Source organism: Alligator sinensis, unplaced genomic scaffold (genome assembly GCF_000455745.1).
Source record: "Alligator sinensis unplaced genomic scaffold, ASM45574v1 scaffold1347_1, whole genome shotgun sequence".
Lineage (NCBI taxonomy): Eukaryota > Metazoa > Chordata > Crocodylia > Alligatoridae > Alligator > Alligator sinensis.
In genome coordinates, this window is record NW_005842566.1 from 756733 (window position 1) to 779521 (window position 22789).

General features: G+C 40.9%; 1 protein-coding gene across 1 annotated transcript in view; it reads left to right on the forward strand.

Annotated features, from left to right (window-relative positions):
- SEMA3D (semaphorin 3D) overlaps positions 1 to 22789 on the forward strand; it is a 188887-nt gene that overhangs the window by 95256 nt on the left and 70842 nt on the right. Inside the window, exons 6-8 of the mRNA XM_006032351.3 lie at positions 7155 to 7248; positions 10382 to 10510; positions 17184 to 17326. Of these exons, the coding sequence (XP_006032413.2) occupies positions 7155 to 7248; positions 10382 to 10510; positions 17184 to 17326 (366 nt within the window). The remainder of the gene's footprint in view (positions 1 to 7154; positions 7249 to 10381; positions 10511 to 17183; positions 17327 to 22789) is intronic.

Below are 22789 nucleotides of genomic sequence, written 5' to 3' on the forward strand. Positions count from 1 at the left end.
GACTATACAGTGGTTTTCCTCTCTTGACAACTTGAAGACTCTGGGGATGGGATTGTAGTTCTCCTCTGGGTTTACCACTTGTGTGGTCCTAGTGGTCAAAATAATTGTTAGAAGGAGAATCAAGCTGCAGGTAAGCAACAAACACAACTCTGCCATGGCATTGTGCCCTAAAGATGCCCTTGAGAACAAACAATGGAGCTCTTCATATGGTCATTGCACCATGAACATGGCTCTACTTGAGACTTCTTCATCTTAATCCATGGTTCCTCAAAGCAAATATGACATTATATCAGCTTGTCTCTATTAAGTATTATGTCAGCAGTTGTAATGGGGTGGAGGAATGCATAACCCTATTGCACTCCACTTTTTTCCTGTACCTCAGCTGAACTCTTCATTGATGCATGGGCCAGAATTCTTTCTTTTCAGGACTTTCAGGGTGTATTATAGAGCATTAACCTCATGGCTGTTGTACATAAAATGTTCATTAGGAGATACTAATGATTCACAGTCAAAGAAAAAGTATCATGCACTTTCTTAGCAAAGAATCAAACATATAATGCCAAGAAAAAACCGTTGTAAATAGTATACAACCTTGTGAGTAGTATTTAGAATACTATCACTTCTAACTGCTCAAGAGCTTTATTTTAATCTATGGATCTTCTTTATGTTGTTACCTATATTTAAAAATACTCTTCCAATATAATATTTATGTTTATTGCCTTTAGTGTGCCATATGTAAAACATTCCCCTCTGATTTGCGTTCAGAGGTGATTTTCTTAGACATCACTGCATGCCCGCAACATTGAACTTGGGTCACTCAGACTATTGAAGCTCATGCAGAATAGCATCAGAATAGTTCTTTCCAAACACTTCAGGATCCCATAACCAAGCCAAAAGTTTGGTGTCTCCATAGCTGTGCACATTCCAGTCCTTGGGTTAGTAACTGACTAGTCCTCACTGACTGGTGAAACCAAAATGTATGGTGCACTGAACTGGTACAGATTTTGAGACAGCCATTCCAACAGATACATTTTGGTCTTGTATCGCTCAGCTGCTGAGTTCACAGGACCATCTTTAACAGCTATAAATGTGTATCTCCCATGTGTGTGCTCCAGTTGGTTCCATTCTCAGTAACTGGATACTTCCTGCCAGGAAGCTTGCCCACAGTGAAAACTTCCTGTACAGTTACAGAAACTAGTTCTTAACACATCCAGTAACTGTCACATCCTATTTCTGAATGTTTATGGTTTCTTTCCAGCTGAGCTGTCCAGAACTGAGCTCTGCACCTGTCCAGAGACAGAGTATTCCAGCTAAAATTAATGTCTCCTGCCCATTGCTTCCTTTCTTTGCTTGGGCACAAGTCAGTTTTTGGAATAAAGCATCAGAGTTACCTGGTTGCATGCCAAAGTGTGCAGGAAGGAGACACCTGCATGCCATGGAATTATTTGGGGACACTTGTCTGAGGATACATATTTCCATCTGAATACAATATGACAGAATTTCTTTAAAGCCTTTTTTTTTTCTTTTTTATTATTTTGCTGCCAAGCTTCACAGTCCAAAGTGAGGGAGGTTATGGGTGCTTTGTTTTCAGACACGATTCTACATGTTTTCTCACTTTCTATGGACTAAAAGGACCTGGAGACCTGTGTAAGTTATGTCAGTTGCTTTGAGACACCACGGTATTGCAGCCCCCTCCAACCTCACCCACCCCAGCATGTATACAAATCCAGGATAAGCAGAGAGGTCCTCAGAAGGGTTCTAAACTAAAATTTAAAAAATGACCGTAAAGCTCTGTAATAAACCCCACACATTTTGTCGCACCAATAGACTTTGCATCATTGGAGTTGCCCAATAAAATGGTTCTCCAAACATATACAAAGATTGGACTTGTCCTATTGGGTCAGGCTAGCATTCAATACAGTCAAGTATTCCATCTTCAGCATTGACCAGAACCAGTTACTTTAAGGAAAAATAAAGATTTCTATAATGTGCCATTATGGAATAACCTGACCATAGGTAAAATTTAATCTTAACCCTTCAATTTAGAGACAATATGGCTAGGGACAGACATTATATATAAACTGGTTTAAGGGATCAGAAACTGGTTTAAACCTGTAACAGAACAGATGTTCAGTGCATATAAACCGGTTTGAAAATGGCTAAAAATGGTTTGAGATAAACCTGGTTGAATATAGTATCAGACTTAACTGATTTGGGTCAAACCGGTTTATGCAATGTCTGTCCCAGACCCCTTCCTGATTTAAATTAAATTAGACCCCGCCAGCACCCCGTAATACTCTCTGGGCTGGGCAGGGCTCCCTGCTCTGCAGTAGAGCTGGCCCCTCCCCTCTGTTCCTTGTCTGGAGCTCTGGCAGAGACTGCAAGCATCTGTCTGGCTTCCCCCTGCTCCCCCGCCCCCACTCCCTGCTAAGCAGGGATCCCCCCTTCCCCTCTGCCTTACACAGACACTTCTCAGCATTAGCTAGCAGACTACATGCTGGCTAAGGTTCGTGCTGTAGGAGACCAGACAAAAGGAGTCAGGACAAGCTTAGCTCTTTGGAGCTAATCAACAGGTATTTTGGTAATGCCCCTCCTTCCTTGGAACAAGTTGTTTAAGAAGAGCTTGAACTTTTGTTTTGGTGGTGGGGTGATAAATGCTGTGTTTAAACTCCTGCTGGCTCCCTCACTGACCAGCAAGGGGGATCTGATTAGGGGGATCCCTCCCTAATCAGAGCCTCCTGCTGGGGCCTGGCCATGCCACCCCCTCAGCTCAGCACTGTGCAAGGGCAGGGAGGGCTTCTTTAGAGCCCCCCCCCCCAGCTTCTAGTCTGAGCCACTGCAGGCATGTGCCTGCATTTTCTAAGTCTGTGGGGTTACAAACCGATTCAGCCTAGGCAGGTTAGACTAACCTGCAAAGATTGAATCAATTCTGACTCAGAATTTTTGAATGTCTGTCCCTAGCATATAGCACTGAGTTTCACCTCACCCTGTGCATCCTTGAGCTTGGGAGAAATTTTCCATGTCCCCGCCCAACACCTCACCTGATAGTATCTCTCACCTACAGTTGAATATTGTGTTAAGTGACAAGAGACAGTCATGCCTTTTTGCCCTTCAGATCTTATCTGACGGTCTGCATTCACTAGAAGTGACACATCAGGGCTAGGTTCCACTTGCCTTTTTCTAAAAGTTATTGTCTGAAACATTCATTGGAGGCTGATTCTGTCCCCTGACACAAGGATGCAAATTCCATTTTATTGCATGGTAACTAGATTACTGTTTTTGACCCTTTTAGATTTTAATTTTTTTTTAAATCTGCATTATACTGATATGTTTTTAGAATAACAAACTCAGTAGGATCCATTTGGATTCTAGGGCCTAATCTGATGCTTAGAAAGCCAAGGCTCAGTATATTCTTGCTTTTTCTTATAAGCCTTTGAAACCTGCCAGTATATCTGCCAACTGTCTGATGCCAGTGCTATGAAAACAGATGAGTCAGTGTAGGTCAGGTGATTTAAAACCATAGCACATGCTGTTTTTGAAAACAGTTTAAATCTCTGTGGGGTCACACAGTTGAATTTCAGGGGATTAAAATAATTACAGTCAATACAGAAACTTCTTGACTACTAGGGAACAGGTTTTAGCCAAACTCATACCTTTTCTCAAAATGGGTTTACCTTCCTTAAAACCTTTTTCCTAGGATAAGGTGTTCATTTCCCCCAGAATACTTTGGTATTCTTCTGAGAATGTTACAAAACCAGTGCGTTTTTCTAAATATTGATAGTGATAGCATTAGCCTAGTAGTTTCCAACCTTTTTACAGGGGGCATCCCTCTCCAAGATGTTTGAATTGGCAGGGCCCTGAGTCGAGAGCCACTGTTTCTGCTGCTTCAACTACCCACAGTGGTTCTCAATTAGGTGATCATCACCGCCAGGTAAAACTTCCCCATACAACTCCTGCACAGCTAGACCTAGAAGGGGCATGGCATGTGCACACTCTCCTGCTTCATTAGGATTCTCTGATAAGCCTGAAGGAAGCAGGTGAGACTGTTCCTGGCACCTCTGTTTCTATGAGATGATGTGCAGGGTCAAACTGGGAAAGGCTGCAGCACAAGTTGGCTTTCCTGTCTGCTTATCAGACAACCCTAATGAGGGAGGAGTGTGTGTGTGTGTGTTGCAGCTCTTCCTGGCCTGGCTGTGTACCAGGCCTATGGGGCACTTTTACCTGGCCACTGCTGCAGCATCCATACTGTGGCACCCCTGAGGGGGTCTTACAGCACCGTAGGGTACCATGGAGAACACATAAAGAAACAACAAACTCTCCCTGTGCCTGAAGAAGGGTATTTGTACCCCAAAACTTGCAAAGAACAATTTTTCCAGCTATTTAGTTGGTCTAATAAAAGACCATCTACCCAAAGAGCCTTGTTTGTCTATGTCTTTAGACCAACATGGCTACAATTAACAACCCTAACCAGGGTACCATGGCATTTTTTATGGAGGACCACTGGAATGGGTCTACTGTTTGAAAGAATAAGGTGGATGAAGGAGTGGGGGTGACAAAAAATTGTTCCTGGATTGGAAAGGGCCTTTTTAGGGAACTTATTTATTAATTATCCTACAGACATTGTTTTCTTTCCAATATTTTCACGTTTTGTGTTGAACCTAGAGAATTTATAGATAGACATCTGAGAAAAAATCTAAAAAAGAAAATAAAAATGAAAGCCCATCAATCTAACTCATTATGAAGTCTGGTGATGAATGGGCCTCTGTGGGTAGATAAGTAACTGTCCTTCATACCTTTATACAGGATGGAGTATTTTTAAGTCAAGGCAATTTTAAATAATTTGTTTAAATTGATTTTTAAACTATTAATTTCAATAAGGCCTCATAATACTTACCTGAAAAATTACCTGAAAAACTTACCTTATATGTCATCATAACTTTGGGTACATACAGGCATTTGGGGAGGTTATGGGATGGTAGAGGTTAAATTGAGTTAAAATGGTCACCCAATCTAAAGTAAATAAGGATGTTGGAGGGGGGGGTTAGTGGAGGGGCATGGGAACCCTGCGGGTACAAGCAGGGTCTGTAGGGGCTTGGAGGATTTTGAGGGCTAGTGGGGTCTGTGGGGAGGTTGGAGGGATCAGGGGACTAGCTGGGTCTGCGGTGGGGGACTGGTGGGGTTTGGGAGGGTTTGGTGTCATCGTCGGGGGCTAGCAGGGTCCATGATGTGGGTTTGGTGGAGTGGAGGGTTTCTCTCTTCCCCCCTTCCCCTTCCTTCCACCCCCAGCCAAGCAACTTCCCCCAAGTGAACCAACCCCAATCTCGCCCACCCTTGCCCCCACTCTAACTTACTTCCTAAGACTGACACTGGGAGTGGCTTTTGGGATACTGAGTATGGCAGGCTTAGGGCAGGAGAGCTGGCTGGTCCATGGTGAGAGGTTGTCCATCTGTGGGGGAGGGGCTAAAAATAGCCAGGTGCTGGGGGGTGGGGGTTAGGAAAAGCACTGCCCTGGGTCTGGAGCCACTGGTGGAACTTTCCCAGCCCCAGGGCTGTGCCAGGAACTGTACAGAAGTTCAGATGTTCAGGTAGATCAGTCTCACCAGACCCAATCTGAGGTAGACTACCTCCGAGGTACAATTAATTTAGATTGGGTTAGCCATTTTTAGATTAATTTAGATTGGGTTGCTCTAACTGTCCTGAACTTCAGTACAGTTTGCACTTAGTTTGACCTAACTAGGGATCTGGGTGAACTAAATTAGATTGGTTGGCCATTTTTAACATGAACTAATCTCCCCCTAATCTCCTCAAAAGTTTGTATGTACCTTTTAGGTTAAACTGGCTGATGAACTGAATTATAAATACTAGAAGAGTTTTGAAATAGACTGCTGGTAATGCATCCTATTTGAATTTTATGAAACAACTCAAGACTAAGTATATGTAAAAGTATCTGAAAATAAAAAAGTAAGGCCTTGCTCTCACAAAGAGATCTTCTTACCCTCACAAATAGTTAAACTACCTTCAACAGGGTCACTCATGTTTAAAGTTAAGCATGCATGTAAGTATTGGCCGCATCAGTAGCTGCAGTTGTATTTATTTGAACCTTTGAGTTATTTGAGCTTATTCTGATCTCACAAGAATATTAGTACTTGTCTAAATGGAAGGTATGGGGTGGGGGGCATTTGTACTGGAATAAATTAGGCAGTGAATTATAATTGAAATTATAACATAGAAATTTACTGTGTGGATAGTCTTACCATGCTACCCACTCCCCGCACCCCTCCCCATGTTTCTTTCAGTTCAGCTTTTGTCACTTTGGTTAATAGGTAAACTAAAAAAGCCTCTACGTGGGGTGTTATATCGGCTTGACCACAGTAAAACATCCCTGTATATTCAAATCCTCAATCAGGTCCTGGACTTCTCTTTTTCAGCACAGGTGGGTCTTTAAGTGTTAAACATGTTAGTACAAACCCTCTAAATATTAGGAAACCATTGAAGGAAACGTTGAATTGCCCTTTGGCAATTAAAGGTTGTATATAGAACTAGCAACTTGTACATTGTTTTACTTTATTAATTGCTTTAAATTACCATCTTTCTCTGCTTCAGTCTATGTCCCATATCTTTGCCCAGGAGCTAACAGCCATGTTAACAGATACTACAGCCACTGCTCCATAATGACACCCCCTGTACCATTAGCCTTCTTAAAGGGAGCAAGAAGACGCATATGATGCACCCATTTAAAGTGAGGCTGAGCTGAGCCTGTAATGAGTATTATTGAACCCCCCACAGTGAAATTCAGGTGGAGTCAGCCAGAATCACTTCAGGGCCTCCCATTAGTCTCTGTGTACTCCCTCCTTACTGGAAATGCTTTTTATGGCACAATCTAGCCCTTATTCAGCCAGAATTGAATACTGTATCTCTTTCCCAATCAATTTATTTTTATTTGATTTAGTTACGTTAAATGATCCTGCTTCATTAAAATACTGAATGTAACCCCCCCCCCACAAATCTAGATATGGAACACATATCATAAAACTAGAAATATAAATGCCAGATACAAAACAGATACTTGTTGTAATACACATCCACTTTATAGGTATGAGACTAAGACACTCTCTGCAGCAACACATCCATAATGAATATGTATTTATTTTCAGGAGACAGTATTCAGGCTGGACACACAGACCTTGGAGTCTGGCAGATTGAAATGTCCTTTTGATCCTCAGCAGCCTTTTGCTTCCATAATGGCAGGTAAGACATTAAAGCATGGATGCTTTTCCCTCGCATGTTCACTAACATATTCTGAAATACTGAAAACAGCAGAGATGCTCAGCAGGTGTAAATCAACTTGGACTTCAGTGATGCAGTGATGACCTACCTGGCTCAACAGCATCCTGAAATCTGCATATGTTAAGAAGGGAGCTAGGAGAGAGCCAGTAAATGGAAGCAATGCCTATTTAAAATCAAAATGGTACCATATTCATTGGTCAGTTCTGTTACCTAAGACATACATCTCCACTGTTTCAAATAATTTTGGGCTTCTGTTTACAGCTACCAGTCTGTTCCACTCTTAGAAGTCTGTGGACCTGAACCATTTCCATAAATACATTTTTGATGCTTCCAGTTACTTGAACGGCCACTTTTGAGGCATTCAATCTAAGAACAAGATAGCACAATCTGCCTCCTGTATAGGTTCTGGTGCTGTGTGGCCTGACATTTGGTGCCATGAAAGGTCAGACCTCCAGATTTCAAACCACCAGGAGAGTTACTTTAGTCAAGGCTTGGTTCATAGCTTTGGACAATTTTAATTTAGCTTGTCCATCAAGTGTACGAATGGAAGATAAGAGTAAAGTACCGTGACATTTTCATTTGAGTCAGAAGAGGAGTGGTGACAGTGCTTTGAAGTATTGGTCACTGTGTGTTATAAAAAGAATATGACTAATGCTCAGTCTTTATTCTCAGATAATAAGATAGATGATTTGTGATCCTGACCCAACAGGCCAGCACTTCCTTTATTAAAAACAATAGATTAAAGCCAGTGGTTATCCTTCTCAGGAACCCCTAGTATTTTTTAATGGCCATGAAGTCTATTTTTAAACAACTATTCCAAAAACTTCTACTATTCTCTTTACCCTAAGTGACCAAACACTTTGATTTATTATAGTCTTGTTTGCCTGTTTCAGTAGCACTAAAACACTTTGACTTTTCTCTTAAATCTTTTGAAATGGAGAAACTGCTATGTTGCAGCTTGTGAAGATAATTTTTTAAACATAACAAGACCCATGCCATACCAAATTAGTGATCTGTCTAATTCAGTATCCCTGTATGAATGTGAGTGGTTGCAAATGCTTCAGAGGAAGGCACAAGAAATAGCACGGTGATCAGTTACGAAATAACTTGCCACTCCTAACACTAATCAACTGGAGATTATGCTAGAAGCCTGAGGGAGCTGTATGACTTCTGGCAAAGGCATGGCACTGAGATGCAGGAAATCTCAATTTCTGGTTCATATTTCTTTTTTTCCCTGTACCTCACTTCTCCCATCTGCAGAATGGGAACAATGATACTGTTCTCCTTTGAGAAGAACTTTGAGATCTCAAGATAAAAATATACATATGCACTGAATATTATCTCTGTTTCTCTCTATCTGGTTTACTGCAGCCCATATAGTTTTAATTCTGTTCCATTTATTTTTCTTTTTTTCTTTTTTAATTTTTAAAATAATCTGGCAGTAATTCATCTGATTAATTATTCATTATGTTAAAAAATCCTGGTGGCTAGAATACATGGGAGCAGATTTTTGCCAGTTTACAGTTTATTTAGTCCATATCCTTACAAAAAACCAAAAACCCAAACTGTAAATACTTGCTGTTATGAGTATTCACAGAGAAGTCACAGATATCATTAGACATTCTGAATATTCACTTACCTCATCTGGGTAGAAAAATGGCCTTTTAAGACCATTATTGTTACGTGGCATTCTTATTTGTTGTTGTTATTTATATTAATGTTCAGGATCCCTCTTATTTAAAAATCTGTTCACCAATGGTTTTGTAGAAAATAAGTAGAACTTGGAATGCTGGATGCCAAAAAAAAAGCCCAACAAAAAACTAAAGTGCTGAAAAGTTCTTGTCAACAGGAGTTAAGTGAGGATCAGCATTTTTTTTCTTTTAGCCCTTCAGATTTATCAATCATTGAATGCCTGTCAGTTAGCAAACACCAATTATACTGTCCATTCCTCATTATGACATTTACCTTTCAGAATATGCTATTGTTCTTGCACAGTGGAGACGCACTGTCTGAAAGATGTGCTTCTAAATATTACCGTGGAAAGACTACTTTGATGATACCAATCCAAGTTAATAAAAGCAGGAGAGATTTATTTGGTTGGGTATATTATAAACACACAACACTGTACTAATATTGGATATGCTTTCAGTATACGACTGTTTCCTTAAAGAGACCCTGAAAAATATTTCCACTGAGGTCAAAGTTGAAGTAGTGGGTTTTGACATGTACAATGTGATTGTTGTGAAGTGTAAGTTTCTTTCACTAAATTACAGATAACATGCATGATAGTTCAGCTGTTTCTCATGTCAGACAACAACAACAAAAATCACCATTATATTCAATACTGTTATATAAAAAAAATCCATTCTGGTAAATTATCTCTTTGGTTTGCAAGGAAGACAAACATGATGGAATGCATGATGCTATGAAAAATGTTCACAGCAAGATCATTTTTAAAATATTTCTTTTCAAAGAACAAAAAAGAAAGTATTGGTCTGGTCTTGTGCGCTCTTTGGTTTTATACAGTGCTCAGATATCAGGAAATTATGTATTGTATGCATAGCAGAATAAACCGTAGCTGTATTTACAGCTGGCACAACTCAAATGCATTACAGATGGAATTTCACTACGTGTGAAATCCTGACCGCCTTATCCAGGTAAGGCTCATTTACGTTAGTAAGTACATCAAGGTACAATGAGCAGGATTTGATCCTGTATTCAAACTCAAGATTAGTAGTATGAGCTGTATGCAATATTAATTTGTGTGAACCTGATCTCATTTTCATAAACGACACACTGGGGCACTTAGAAGCATAAGTCTCACTCAGTAGCCAATGGGGTTTAGGCTCATTACTGCCTAAGTCATTTTTGAAAATGGAATTTGAACTCCTAAGCCACTTAGAAAAACCAAAATCATTCTCCTTCAAGGAACTTGACCAAATCACAGGTCAGAATTAAAATTAAAAAAAAACCAGTGGCTTAAAATTAGAATTGTAAATATATATAGCTGTGTTTATTCCCTCAGTAAAAATGGGAATGATTTAAACCATACATACAGCGCTCTTGAAATACCCACACTATTTCTCATTCACAGATGAGTACCTCTATGCTGGAACAGCTTCTGATTTCCTTGGCAAAGATACTGCTTTAACACGTTCTCTGGGCCTGTCTCCGGACCACCATTACATTAGAACTGACATTTCTGAACATTACTGGCTTACTGGTAAGATATTAAACATATGCTGGTACTAGTTATATCGTCTCTGTTCTTTTTCAAACACCTGTATAACTAACATAGATACAATCACTTAAGGGTATTTGTTGGGGATGTATAACTAGAGGATTAAGAAGCAGAATTGATAAAGTATAGAAAATACGTACCAGAAAGGAAAATATTGCAGTTTCGAGGGAATTGGAATATCAGACCTCTGATCCATGTGTCTGTATAATGTACAGCCATTGGAAATAATTTTGTGACATAAATGTTTCTATTTTCAGCATTGTCAGAATTTTTTTCAACTAATTTTCCAATTACTTTTTCACAGCTCTTTCCTACAGCGTGTTAAACTGACAGGCTAGAAAATCCATTTTGTTGGGTAGGAGGTCTTTTTTTGGAAGGAAAAAAATACTTTCTGTTGCTGCAAACAGCAGTTTAAAACCACTAAGGGCACTTTAAACTAGCTTCCCAAGCAAAACACTGCTTTTTCTTGCTGATTAAAAACTATTCTAAGCTAGTAAAGCCTCTGAAAATGTCCACACTCGCACCACACACGAAGCAACACAGAGAACTTCATCCACAGTCCTAAAACCATCCAGCGTTGAAGTGTCCATATTTAGTCACTTGTCTTTAAAAATGAGATAACACTGCCCCCTGATATTGGATGCCTATGTGCCTTTTCTGAGTGACTTGTGAAACCAGAGGCTGCTGACCACAAGAGCTTATTGACTTTCCAACAGTTATCCTTTGAAAGAAATTATTTCATTTGTTAATTCTTGGAGTCTCCAACAAGAGTCTCTCACTCTCTCACCTTCTTCCCTTCCTCACCTATGTCCCTCATCACCCCCATCCCAGCATCTCTCTTGAGTCAAAAAAAGGTAATGCCCAGAATACCCATAGTTGTTTTATGACTGAGCCCTTTCAAGATCAGTGGAGACCTTTCAAATGCTTTCTTCATCATCCTTGCAGTCCTTATGTGTTTGGTCCTATGCCTGTAGTGTCCCACCCATCCTGCTGATGCCATCTGGCCCCTGCTGCTAGACAATATGGGGTAAGGCAGGGCAGGTTCAACATGTGATCCAGGCCTGGATGGCATTCCTAGAAAGTAGAACCAGTATAAGTTTCTTTGAGGCTCTGTAATGCAGCTAGCTCCTTAACAAACCAACCAGCTTTATAGCTGTGGTCACTGACCAGTCCTTATAGCATAAAGATTTTAACCCGTTTTCTAAAAGGAAATTTACGGTCCTATAAAGCAGTGGTTCCCAAACTGAGCCACGGACCACACTTGGTCCACAATAACACACCATCTCCACACTCCTCCTTTCCCCCCTGTTCAGCTAAAAGTATTATAAGTTTGATGATCTGTGTGGGTACCAGTCCATCCCTAGAAGATTTGGAAAGTTGACAGTATCCATTTTTCCAAATAGTTTGCAAACGGGTGGGCTAAAAGATCAATAGTACAGTTTGGACCTAAGGAGCTTGTACACTATAGTGGTCAATACATTAGCATGTAAGATGACATAGTTCCCTGCCAAAAGAAACAAGCTACTGAAGAGACCAGTATTACAGACGCTTATCTGCCCTGTCAGTATCTGTGCATGAGTAGTTTCCTTTACATTGCTAAATTACCTACATGTGCATTTATAAGGCATCCTAGACAAAAAAAAGGAACAAGAAAGAGATGCAGCATATAAAACAAAGAGATTGAACATAGTGGGCACGTCCAGATGAGCGTGGCCGTGTGGAATGTGGCACCGCAAACACGTCTGCAGCACCACATACCGCACAGTCAGGTGTTCTCCGCGATGCAAGGGCACACTGCCCATGTGAGCACTGCTCCAGGGTTTTTTTGCACTGTTTTTTTTTTGACCTCTGGATATCCAGGGGTCAAAAAAGCCTGCACAAAAAAGAACTAGAGCAACACACACATGAGCACTGCGTGCTGTTGAAAAGCGGAGTTGGGCCTCCCGGAGCCATGTTGCAGCTTTCAGCCAGGATCGCCACTGCTGCAGCCCCGAGAGGACCCCAGGTAAAGCACCGTGCTGGCCCCAGCCTCCCCTACCACTTCCAGGGTAACATGCTACGCACTAAAGCACGTGTGGCACTGGCATCCCCCACGGAGAAGTAGCTGCGGCGCAAGGTGCACCACTGCTACTTGTCCCCAGGGAACCAAACTTCCACATTTTTTTGGATGGAGCCAGTGTGTATATTTTAGTCCTGAGCTATAGGGCTTTTTTCTCTTTCTTTTTTTAAAACTTTTTAGATATGTTCATTATTAATTTTCGTTTTCAGTTAAAGCCACTGTGTTTATGAAAGCTTTACAAGGATGCTGTGCATTATATTAATGTTGCTGGGACTTAAAAAAGCCAGCTTAGTATGAGAGATGGCAGTGTGAAAACTGTCCCATGCTATGAAAACAATGAAGCTCCAACTTAATATTCACTTAGATTTTGCTCGGGTTTTAGCCATATTAAAAGACTACAACTGAAGCACATCTGAAACTGAACCCAAATATTGATGAAGTGTTATACATTGAAATAAATATGAACTTGAGGTTTCTTAAGTGTGTTAAAAATGATTGTGTTAAGGCTGAAGAAATTCTGACTGCAACTCTGATTTAACCATGTTGTGTGCTCAGTAACATAATACTCAGTTCATTATTAGTTTTTATGTAACATTAATGGTCACATACATTTTCTGCTTTCAGCAAATTTTGGTGTTAAAAAAATATTTACTTAATTTTAAGTTAAAAAAAACCCCCAACCTTTCAAAACTTGAATTTACCAACCATTTACCAGGCATGTTTTAGACCTCCAGGAACGGTTGTACATATTTAAGTAATTGTACAATTAGTAATAAATTACTTGCAGGAATGAGTCATGTTTTACTTAGGATAAGTGAAAAATGTGTGACTTGTTCCCTTTACAGTGTAGAGAGGGCTGCACTAGAATATATTTTGGCATCTTTAAGTTCAATTTTGATTTATTAATATATTTTTGAAAGCAAGATTGTTTCTGCCTATAGAAGGTTTAGCAAAATAAAAGCAAAATGGAAAAACTAATACGATACTGTGTATGGCAATTCTTTCACACTTGGCTTTTACATAAATAGCAGCCTCACGAAAGAGATGGATAGATAACCTTTCTGGTGATTCGCATACACATATGAACTCCTGTTCAGATTGCCACCAAAGTCAGAGAAGTCCTGAGGCTTAAGCACTTAAGATTGGAGAGCACTGGACATGACTTGATCCACCTAAGCATGTACATGACAAGTGTCAGAGAAAAAGGATTGTATAAGGATTGACAGGAACCCTGGTAGTATGTCTGGTTCCCAAGTTCTGCAGTCCTGTATCTGCCAGATATGCGCACACAGTCAGCAAATTCACATTCCTCCCACTTCCACCGGCAGTTAATGCCATAATCAGAGTTAAGGTCTCCTTGAATAGTATTTATCTCTTAGGATTTGCCCCAGATCTAAGCCTTTTTTGTCAGAGGATAATACTAAAGGGAATTACTCTTCTTCTTCTGCATCCTACGTATGTTGGGACTAGTCATGTCCTCATGTCGTCTCTGGAGGCTAAACTAAAGACTACTAATGCAGAGGGTCTTCCACTAGCTCATTCTTCTTCCTTCACATCCCTGTTTTCTGGGCATTTATTACTGCTTGGTGCCTTCAGCATTTGAACTTCTTACTTTGCCTCTTAACAAGGCTTCTATAGGTAGAATAACCTTCAGCAAGCCTTTTGATTATTGAGTCCTCTTATATTACATTGGAACATGTAATGAGGAAGGTAAATGGGCTGTAAGACTATCAGTGATCTTGGTGATAACAGAATCTGTAATATTACTACTGCTCCCAATACACCCCATAGAAGTAAATTGCTAAAAGTTTATGCCATACTAGGATCTAATGTGTTATCTATTCTCAGGATCTGCTGTCTCCCTTAGTGCTGTATTGTTTGCTTACATATGGCCAAACCATGAAATCTTCAATTAAGAAAACTTTCCATTAAAGTCAGATATATTTCTGAGTGATAAAGACCACATGCATGGGGATGAAAACAATGATTTAAAACGCAGTTTGTTTCTCGTACAACACTTCAATAACCCCAGCTCATAGCTGATTATACCTTGCTCTTCTACATAGTGTGAACTGAAGTCAAAAGATGAGACAAAGGCTTATTGGTGGAATGCAATCTGGTTTTTGTATCATGAGATGGGGCTATGTTTTTAAAGTGATTTTTATCTCTTTGTCCATGTACCTTTTCCAGTATATTTTTGTTTTGATTTAACTTTCAACATCTATGTTTTCAATTGCAATTTTAAGTCTTTAAGTATTCGTGTTCTTTTATTTAATTTTTTAGGGATTTTTTCTAAATCTGTTCCAAGAACATATTTATGAACTTGTTTTTTGTGTTTATTTGCCAAGTAAAGCACTGAAATTTAATTTAAAAAAATTGGAATTCAGAGATCAGCTCTGCACATGTGGATTTAAAGAAAAAAATCTATCTAAGGCCTGTCTACACATTATATTTATGCTGCAATGAATGTATTAACACACAAATAGGAAGGCATGCACCCAATTTAAGATGTCATAAAATGGGGAGCAAGCCATGAAAGTGTTCCATGTATAATGTAGAACATTTTATGACTTTTTTTTTTTGCGTGGCACTTTAAATTGAATGTGGGGCCAGTGGCCAACGATCAGCTGATTGTCAGTCCAGCTACAGGCTGGGCAGGAGGGAAGCCAAAGGGCTTCTGCTGCTGGGGACTTTCCAGCCAGGGCTGCCTAGGTTTTAATACCCAAGCCGGGAAGCAGAGGTTCTCAGGGGGGCAGGAGCCTTTAGCTTTTTCTGCTGGGGATTTAAACCCCACGCCAAGCAGCACTGGTAGGGCAGCCTGGCACAGGTGAACAGTCTTCCCCTCATCAAGGACTTTAAACCCTGCGCCAGGCAGCTCTGATTATACAGCCTAGCGCAGGAGGAGAAGAGGTTCCCGGTCCCTGTGCCAGGCTGCCTGGCCAGAGATGTTTGGCACAGAGTTTAAAGTCCCCAGCAGGGGAAAATCTCTGTTCCCCCTCCCATACCAGGACTTGAAACCCTGTGCTGGACAGCTCTGACTGGGCTGCCCAGTGTAGGGGGGACTTTAAACCCCGTGCTGAGCAGCTCTGGGTAGCTGGGTGTGGGACTCCTTCAGCCGAGCTGATAATCAGCTGGTTGTATGGCACCCAGGCTTCAGTTTGCCAGTGCAGGGGGAGCAATACTGCTGGATTTTATCCATGATTTTTTAGGTAGCTGCAGAAGCTTATGAATGCTTGGATCTGGGTCTTTCAAAAGAGCATAGAGGGGGTTCAGTGGAAATTGAATATATTTGTTTTCCTTACATTCATTTGAAAATCCTGGCTTAAATTTATGCAACTCGATACACCATTAAGGCATCCCAGTTTTAAAAGTAAAATAACGTTGTACCTATTCAAGCCCAGAAATTGTACCATCTGGCACAAAGGAACATACTTGGAATTTAAACAAATTCTATCTTTTATCTCATGCTTGGATTGTAAGCATTGAGGCAGGGGCCATAGGTTTGTTCCATTTTTGTACAGCACCTAGTACTTTGGGCTAATAGCCCATGCCTAGAGTTTCTAGCTCCTAATATAAATAATAATGAAAATATAAATGAATGAACATATTTAAAAAGATGGGAAAAGATCATCCAACAGTCTAAAACATCAGTACAGTTTTTACTCTAGGTTCCATGTTATCCTTTTCTCTGCCAGTCAAATCCCTAAGAGAAAGGAGGCACTTTACTGCATCCTGTGAAGGCCAAAGCTTCTGTTCAGTGTCAGCCCAGGTAACGGATCCCACCATTGATGGTGTTTCTCTGCTGAATTTGCCTGGCTACTTACCCTATTCTCTTGGAAGGCAAAGCAGTTTTCTGTGTGTTAACGTAATGCTCTCAAGAGGGCTCAGGTCCTGTGGTTTATCACAAAGATATCTTAAAGCTATTTTCCTAAATGTTGAGTTCCTCTATTTATACAATGTATGCTGTGTTCCAGTTATTAAGGTGTTTGGCATGTATTTGCTTTCTGGTTTGAATGGATAAGCAAAATGAAAATCCCAAGGTTTTAAACGTGTGAAAAAGAAAACACCAAGCAGAACAGGGGTTGAACCAAATAGCTTAACAAGTAATTTTAGCACTGCAGTGTAGGAAAACCATTGGCTTTGTGAGGCTATTGTAGGAAGTGATTAGCTTCATAAAGCTGCCATAAATATATGAGTTTGTGTGTATAAACAAACAGATGTTATATTACTCTCTTCCATACTGTTTCTACTAAATGTGGTTTTCTACTGTGCCTAGTCATACACAATCCATACAAGCAAAAAATCCACTTTATTACAGATTTTTCTTTTAGGCCTAAAAACCTGGACATAATACCTTTACATTCAAAATGGCAGCCATCTATGCCAATATAAAGAATGAAAGTTAAGCTGTCATACTAGAAATAAATATTTTGGGAATCAGTTCAGCCCCCGTTCATTGAAGATGAAGGCAAAACTGCTCTCTATGACAACTCACTGATTTCATGACATGGATATAGAAGTGCAATCTTGATCTCAAATATTAAGGAATTTTTTACACCTTTATAACTTGTTGCTGTTTTTGGGGACTTCTTTTAGGAGCAAAATTTATTGGACTCTTCCCCATCCCGGACACGTACAACCCAGATGACGACAAAATCTATTTCTTTTTCCGAGAAATATCACAAGATAGCAGTACCTCTGATAAAACAATCCTTTCCCGAGTTGGAAGAGTGTGTAAGGTGAGAAATGCACTATGTTTCCTTTTCAGAAACAAATAAACTCTCGATTTTTTTTTGGTTTTTTAATAAATACAGAACATGCTGTCTTAGTAATATGCAAGGAAATGGATTACTAATATCATCTAAAATTTCCTGCAGAATGGACCTGATATAAGTAGTAAGCATAATAAGATGATAATTTTGCATCTAAAAAGCAAACTTCAGCTGCACTGTGGTGAGTGCCTTGGTTTTGTCACTCCTTAGCTGAGGCTCAGTATTGGGCAAGTATACGAGCTAAAGTAATTGGGCTTTTAGCATGAACCCAGCCAGCACTAGTTTCTTCCAGCCACAGCTATAACCCATATCCTGTAGCAACAGATGTGGTAACTGCAGATGCCCTTAAGGGGCTTGATGATTGGACTCATGGACTTGGGAATTATGGACAACGTTTAGAGAAATGACGCTTTTAAAACATATGGATCAATTTATGAACATGTTTGTATTTAGTGAATTTCCATACAATGGCCATTCACGTTTTTTTTTAAAGTGAGACATTCTAATGTCCTATTTTAACTGCTTAAGTTCTCCTTCATGGTTTTTATTGAGTCTCATTGTACATTTAGTATGAAGATCTGAAAATATCTGGCCTGTACAATCTTTAGCTTATGAGATCGCCGAAGTCTTACCAGAATTCCCAGTGGCTGCATCTGTATGTGCCATTAAGGCAATGCGATAAACTCTGGCACAGGCGCAGTGTCTGCACGTGTACTGAGGACTGCAGCAGTATGGGCCAAGGCGGAGGCTTGGGGGGTCAGCCCTGGGCTTCAGGTGGCAGCGCTGGGTAGTGGAGGGATTGGCTGGGGCATGAGGATGCTAAAGTGCAGAGCTGTGCAGCAGGCAGCCCCCACACTTAACTATCCTCATGCCCCAGGCACTGTCGACATGTACACTTCATCATACACAATTACTTTGCTGTAGGGTAGTACTGTCCTGACCATACCCTAATACCTAATAAAGGTGCATGCATAAACAGTGATGCTTTACTGCTGAGCTTAATTAGTCAACTCCCCCCAGTAAAGTGCACATGTAGATGCACCCCATTGACACATCTACACATGCAATTAATGCAAAGCAATAAAGTCTGGCACATATCATGCTGGAGTGTGTTGCTCCCGGGCATTGCATTGACACACGCCCCCAGGACTTCAGGATGTTGAGCCAGGTTGGAGCATCCCAGGTCTGGGGGGTCAGCCTGCCAGCCCAGGTAACATGCTGCAGAGGGGCTGTCTGGAGCATGGGGAATGAGGGTCTGTAGTGCAGGGCTAGCCAGCAGGCAGCCATGCCCCAGCCATCCCAGTCACTGTTTACACGTGCACTGCTACAAAGTAAAAAACTCTGCAGCAGGATAGTACTTGTATTTACAAGTACTAACGTGCTCTGGCATTTATTAGTTCCCTGTAAGCTATTAGGGCCACACATGTAGATGCTAAGATGTTTATTGCAGAGCAAATTAGGCAACTGCAGTAAATGTCTCACGTAAATGCGCTCTCTATGCAGTAATCTGAGAAATAAACCTACCACATTTCTGTGGTATCATTTTTTTTTTGTATTGTCTAAAGTTTTGTCTGATGCAGCATTTAGCTGCATTTACAATGGTCATTAAGTGTTATGAAACTCCTTGGTGGGGGGGGATCCCTTGAAACTAAATTAAACTAAATGAAACTAAATGAAATCCTTCATGAGTCAGAAGGACATAAGCATAGGCTCCAGAAAGAAAATGGATGTGAAATGGCAGAAAAGCAGGCTGGACATATTTATATGTGAAAGTGAATATCATTATTGAGACTTCAGGGGCCACGGACACTTGACACTCCAGTCTTTGGCTTACAAATCTTGGAAGAAGATTGAGCAACCAGTTCCCTGTAGTCAAACAAGAATGGACAGGCTTCAATGTTTCGGGGGATTTTTTTTTCCCACAGCTGAATGAAAACAGATATAATTTGCTACTAGATGTGGCATTTGTTGATTATGAGGAAGTACTTAATGCATTAGGGGAAATGTGTTAGGTTCTGCAAAGCCAAGGCTGGGAGAGATTGTGTTAAACTAAGATGGATGCATTAATAGTAGACCTCCAGCCTCCTCTACTGAGAATAAAAATAGATAAGTTATCATAATAAAAGCAGAAGTATTGCAGAGACCTAATGACCAGGCAGAATTGAGTCGCCAGTGAGACAATATTCTACAGCAATAAATGAGAGAAATGATGTCTTGAGTCTTATGTTTTCACTTTGCCATTCATGAACAATATGGAAGAAATTGCAAAACATATACTTCTGTTTTATTAAGTGCAAGCATAACTCTCATTTACAGCAATGGGAGTTGGGTACATGCGTAGTAACATATACATTATCCCTCAAAATGCACATGGTTGCCTTGTTTACAGAGCCAGGTGTTCACAAGTTCTGGTAGGATCTAAATTTCAAAAGCACTCAGCAGCCAGCAGCTATGTAACATGCTGCGTGGGAACTTATGGCTAAAGTATTTTTTTTTAGTGACTGTTTTATCTAGGTCCCTAAATGTTTAGGGAGTATAGCTGTAACAAATCTGATCATTTGTGCATTTGTCTTGATATCAAAATGTGTATATCTAACATTGGTCTGGTTCAAACTAACTCTTTAGTTGCTTGTCTGTCTTCAGTATTCCCTGGTCTGCTGTGAGAAGTCTAGCATGCTTATAAGGTATATGTGCTCATATCCATGGCTACACCATATCTGAGTAACACATGGGTTTGAGAACTGTAGTCATTCTACTCCATTGCTTGATAGTTGTTAAATCTTAAGGTGATCGAGCCAATTTTCTACAAACTCAAGGGTTTTTTCTTCCCTCCACCATCTTTATAGGATGCAGAGGATAATATTGTATGTCAGGAGACCAGAAACCTATTAAATAATTTGCTTGGTGGCTATAATTTCAGTTTCTTTCCCTGGGAGCTTCACTGTTCAGTGTCCCCTCGGGAGCCACATTAGTGTCACTCAACTAAAATTAACCTGTACTTTTCATAAGGGAGGTTAGTCATTGCAGCATATTCTGTAGCTCATTTTCATTGGCTGAAAAGTATTGTCTCTCTCTGATCCTCTCCCTCAGGGATAGTCTTGTCTGGAGATCATTTGCCTTTCCCAGCTACTTGAAGGCCTAAAGATTAAAATAATCTCCCTTGTAGTTCTTTGCCCAGAGTCAAACAGCTGTTGCCTGTCCTGTTCAGAGGGCTGTTCTTATTAAGCATCTCGAAACAGGCTTTGTACTAACACAGCCTCCATAGCAAAAAAAAAGGCACTTGATTAGGGTTACGTCATTCGCATTATGTACAACTCTGTTGTTATACGTTATTGTTTGTGCTGGAAAGAGATGCTTTTAACAGTCATTTTCAGACTTGAATGTGTAATTTATTATACCAAATGGCACTAATTATTTTTGTTTTTAAGCCCCCAAAAAGGGGTATAGTGAGCTTGTCTGTAGTACCTAACATTTCTTTTGGTGATCAGGGAAAACAGAATATTTCCCCTGAATATCAAATGTAATGTGGTTAGATGTTGGGGTTTTTTTTTTTTCCAATATCAGACTTAAAGATTCAGCTTAATGGTTTTATTATTTTAAATATAAAAAAATGCAATACATACCCCATAGCGGCCTTTCTTTATAGCCACAGACCCAGATCCTCCAATGGAGTAAATTGTCATAGCATCATTAACTTTTGAGATCAGTGGAGAGGCAGTTATTTACACCAGCTAAAGATTTGGCCCATGCCTGAGATGTTCAGGGCTGACTTTGAAACTGGCACTTTTGAACCTAAATGTCAGCGTTTACTAACAAACACTAGCCTTTGTAAATTGATCACAAATAGATTTCATAGTGGATATAATATCACTTTTATGGAAACCTGCTGATAAACAGATAGCCAGATATTTAGTACACTTATATGCCGCCCTTCCCAACAAAGGCTCAGGGCAATGGAAACCAAGAAGAATATTAAGACCTTTGTTACATGGTCACTTTAGGCAGCTTCTGGAGCTCTTAGGCACTTGACTGACTGCATGTTAACAACTTTTAAGTGGCTTACGGCACTCGTTATTTAGCTTAACGTTACCCCGCTCCAGGACAGGGGTAATTTTGCTCCTGTTTTATTAACTTGTAGTCACTCTCTGCAGCTTTTCTGCCCAAGTTCTCCAACATCCCAGGAGGCAATGGGCGTGCTGTGCCTCCCGCCGCTGCTTGCTTTGACCAACTCTGTTCCCAACAGAAGCAGAGACAGCTGGGTCCATGCAGGGGAGGGAACTGTGTCACCGCTGCTGCTCAGACCTGGCTCCTGTCCCTGTTGGGAGCAAAGCCAGCCAGGTACAAGCAGGAGGTGGTGGGTGGACTGTATTGTTCAGACCTGGCTCTGCTGCCCACCAGAGCAGAGCCAGTTGGGCCCGAGCGATGATGTTCCCCATTCCCCAGTGAGACCTTGCTGGCTCTGCTCTCAGCAGGGAGTGGAGCTGGGTCCAAGCAATGTGGTTCCTCCCGCCACTGGGACCCCGCTGGCTCTGCTCCCAAGTAGATTCAGTCAGAGCAATGGCAGAAAGCACCATGGCTTCCAGGACTTGGGGCTGCAGCACTCGCTCTGCCCTGAGAAAGCAGGGAGCACATCCTGCCCCTTCTCACCTTCCTGCTAGTGGTAAGTCACAGCTGTTCAGGTGAGGGGCAATGAGAGCAGGTCTTTTACCTTAACATGCAGCTACTCTGCTGAGCTGAACAGTACTAAACCTGATTAACATTTGTTCAGCTTACATCATAAGGTCTGACAAGGCCCTAAGATATTGCTGTCCACCGCATGGGGCTAAGAGAAAATTCCTCCCCCACCCCACCACTGCTACATGGGTCAGGGTGTTTTTAATGCTTCCTTAGAGGCATTGGGTTTGGCAGCATCCAAAACTAGGAGTTTTCACTGGCTCCTTTACCCCATGTTCAGATCGGTATGGATGGTGGAGGTTTTTGCCTTCCTCTAGAGGGGGAGTGGCCCTCTTCCTGGGATCTCTTGAGACTATAGTAACAACTTTTGCAGAAACAGGATCTTGGCTGCTGTGGTCCCCTTGCTTTACCTGTGACAGGTTAGGGTGTTAAGTCTTGTGTTGTATCAGGGTTGACTGTGTAGTTTTGCTAAGAGGTTACACAATTGTCTTAATCATAGAATCATTGAAAATTAGGCTTGGAAGGGACTTCAGGAAGCCATCTAGTCCAACCTCCTGCTCAAAGCAGGATCACCCCTAACTATCATTCCAGCCAAGGCTTTGTCTAGCTGGGTCTTAAAAACCTCTATTCCACAGCCTCTCTGAGTAGCCTGTTCAAGTGTTTTGCTACCCTCCTTGTGAGACAGCTTTTTTTTCTAATATCTAACCTAAACTTCCCTGGCTGCAACTTGAGACTTAACAACTGCCATTTACAAGT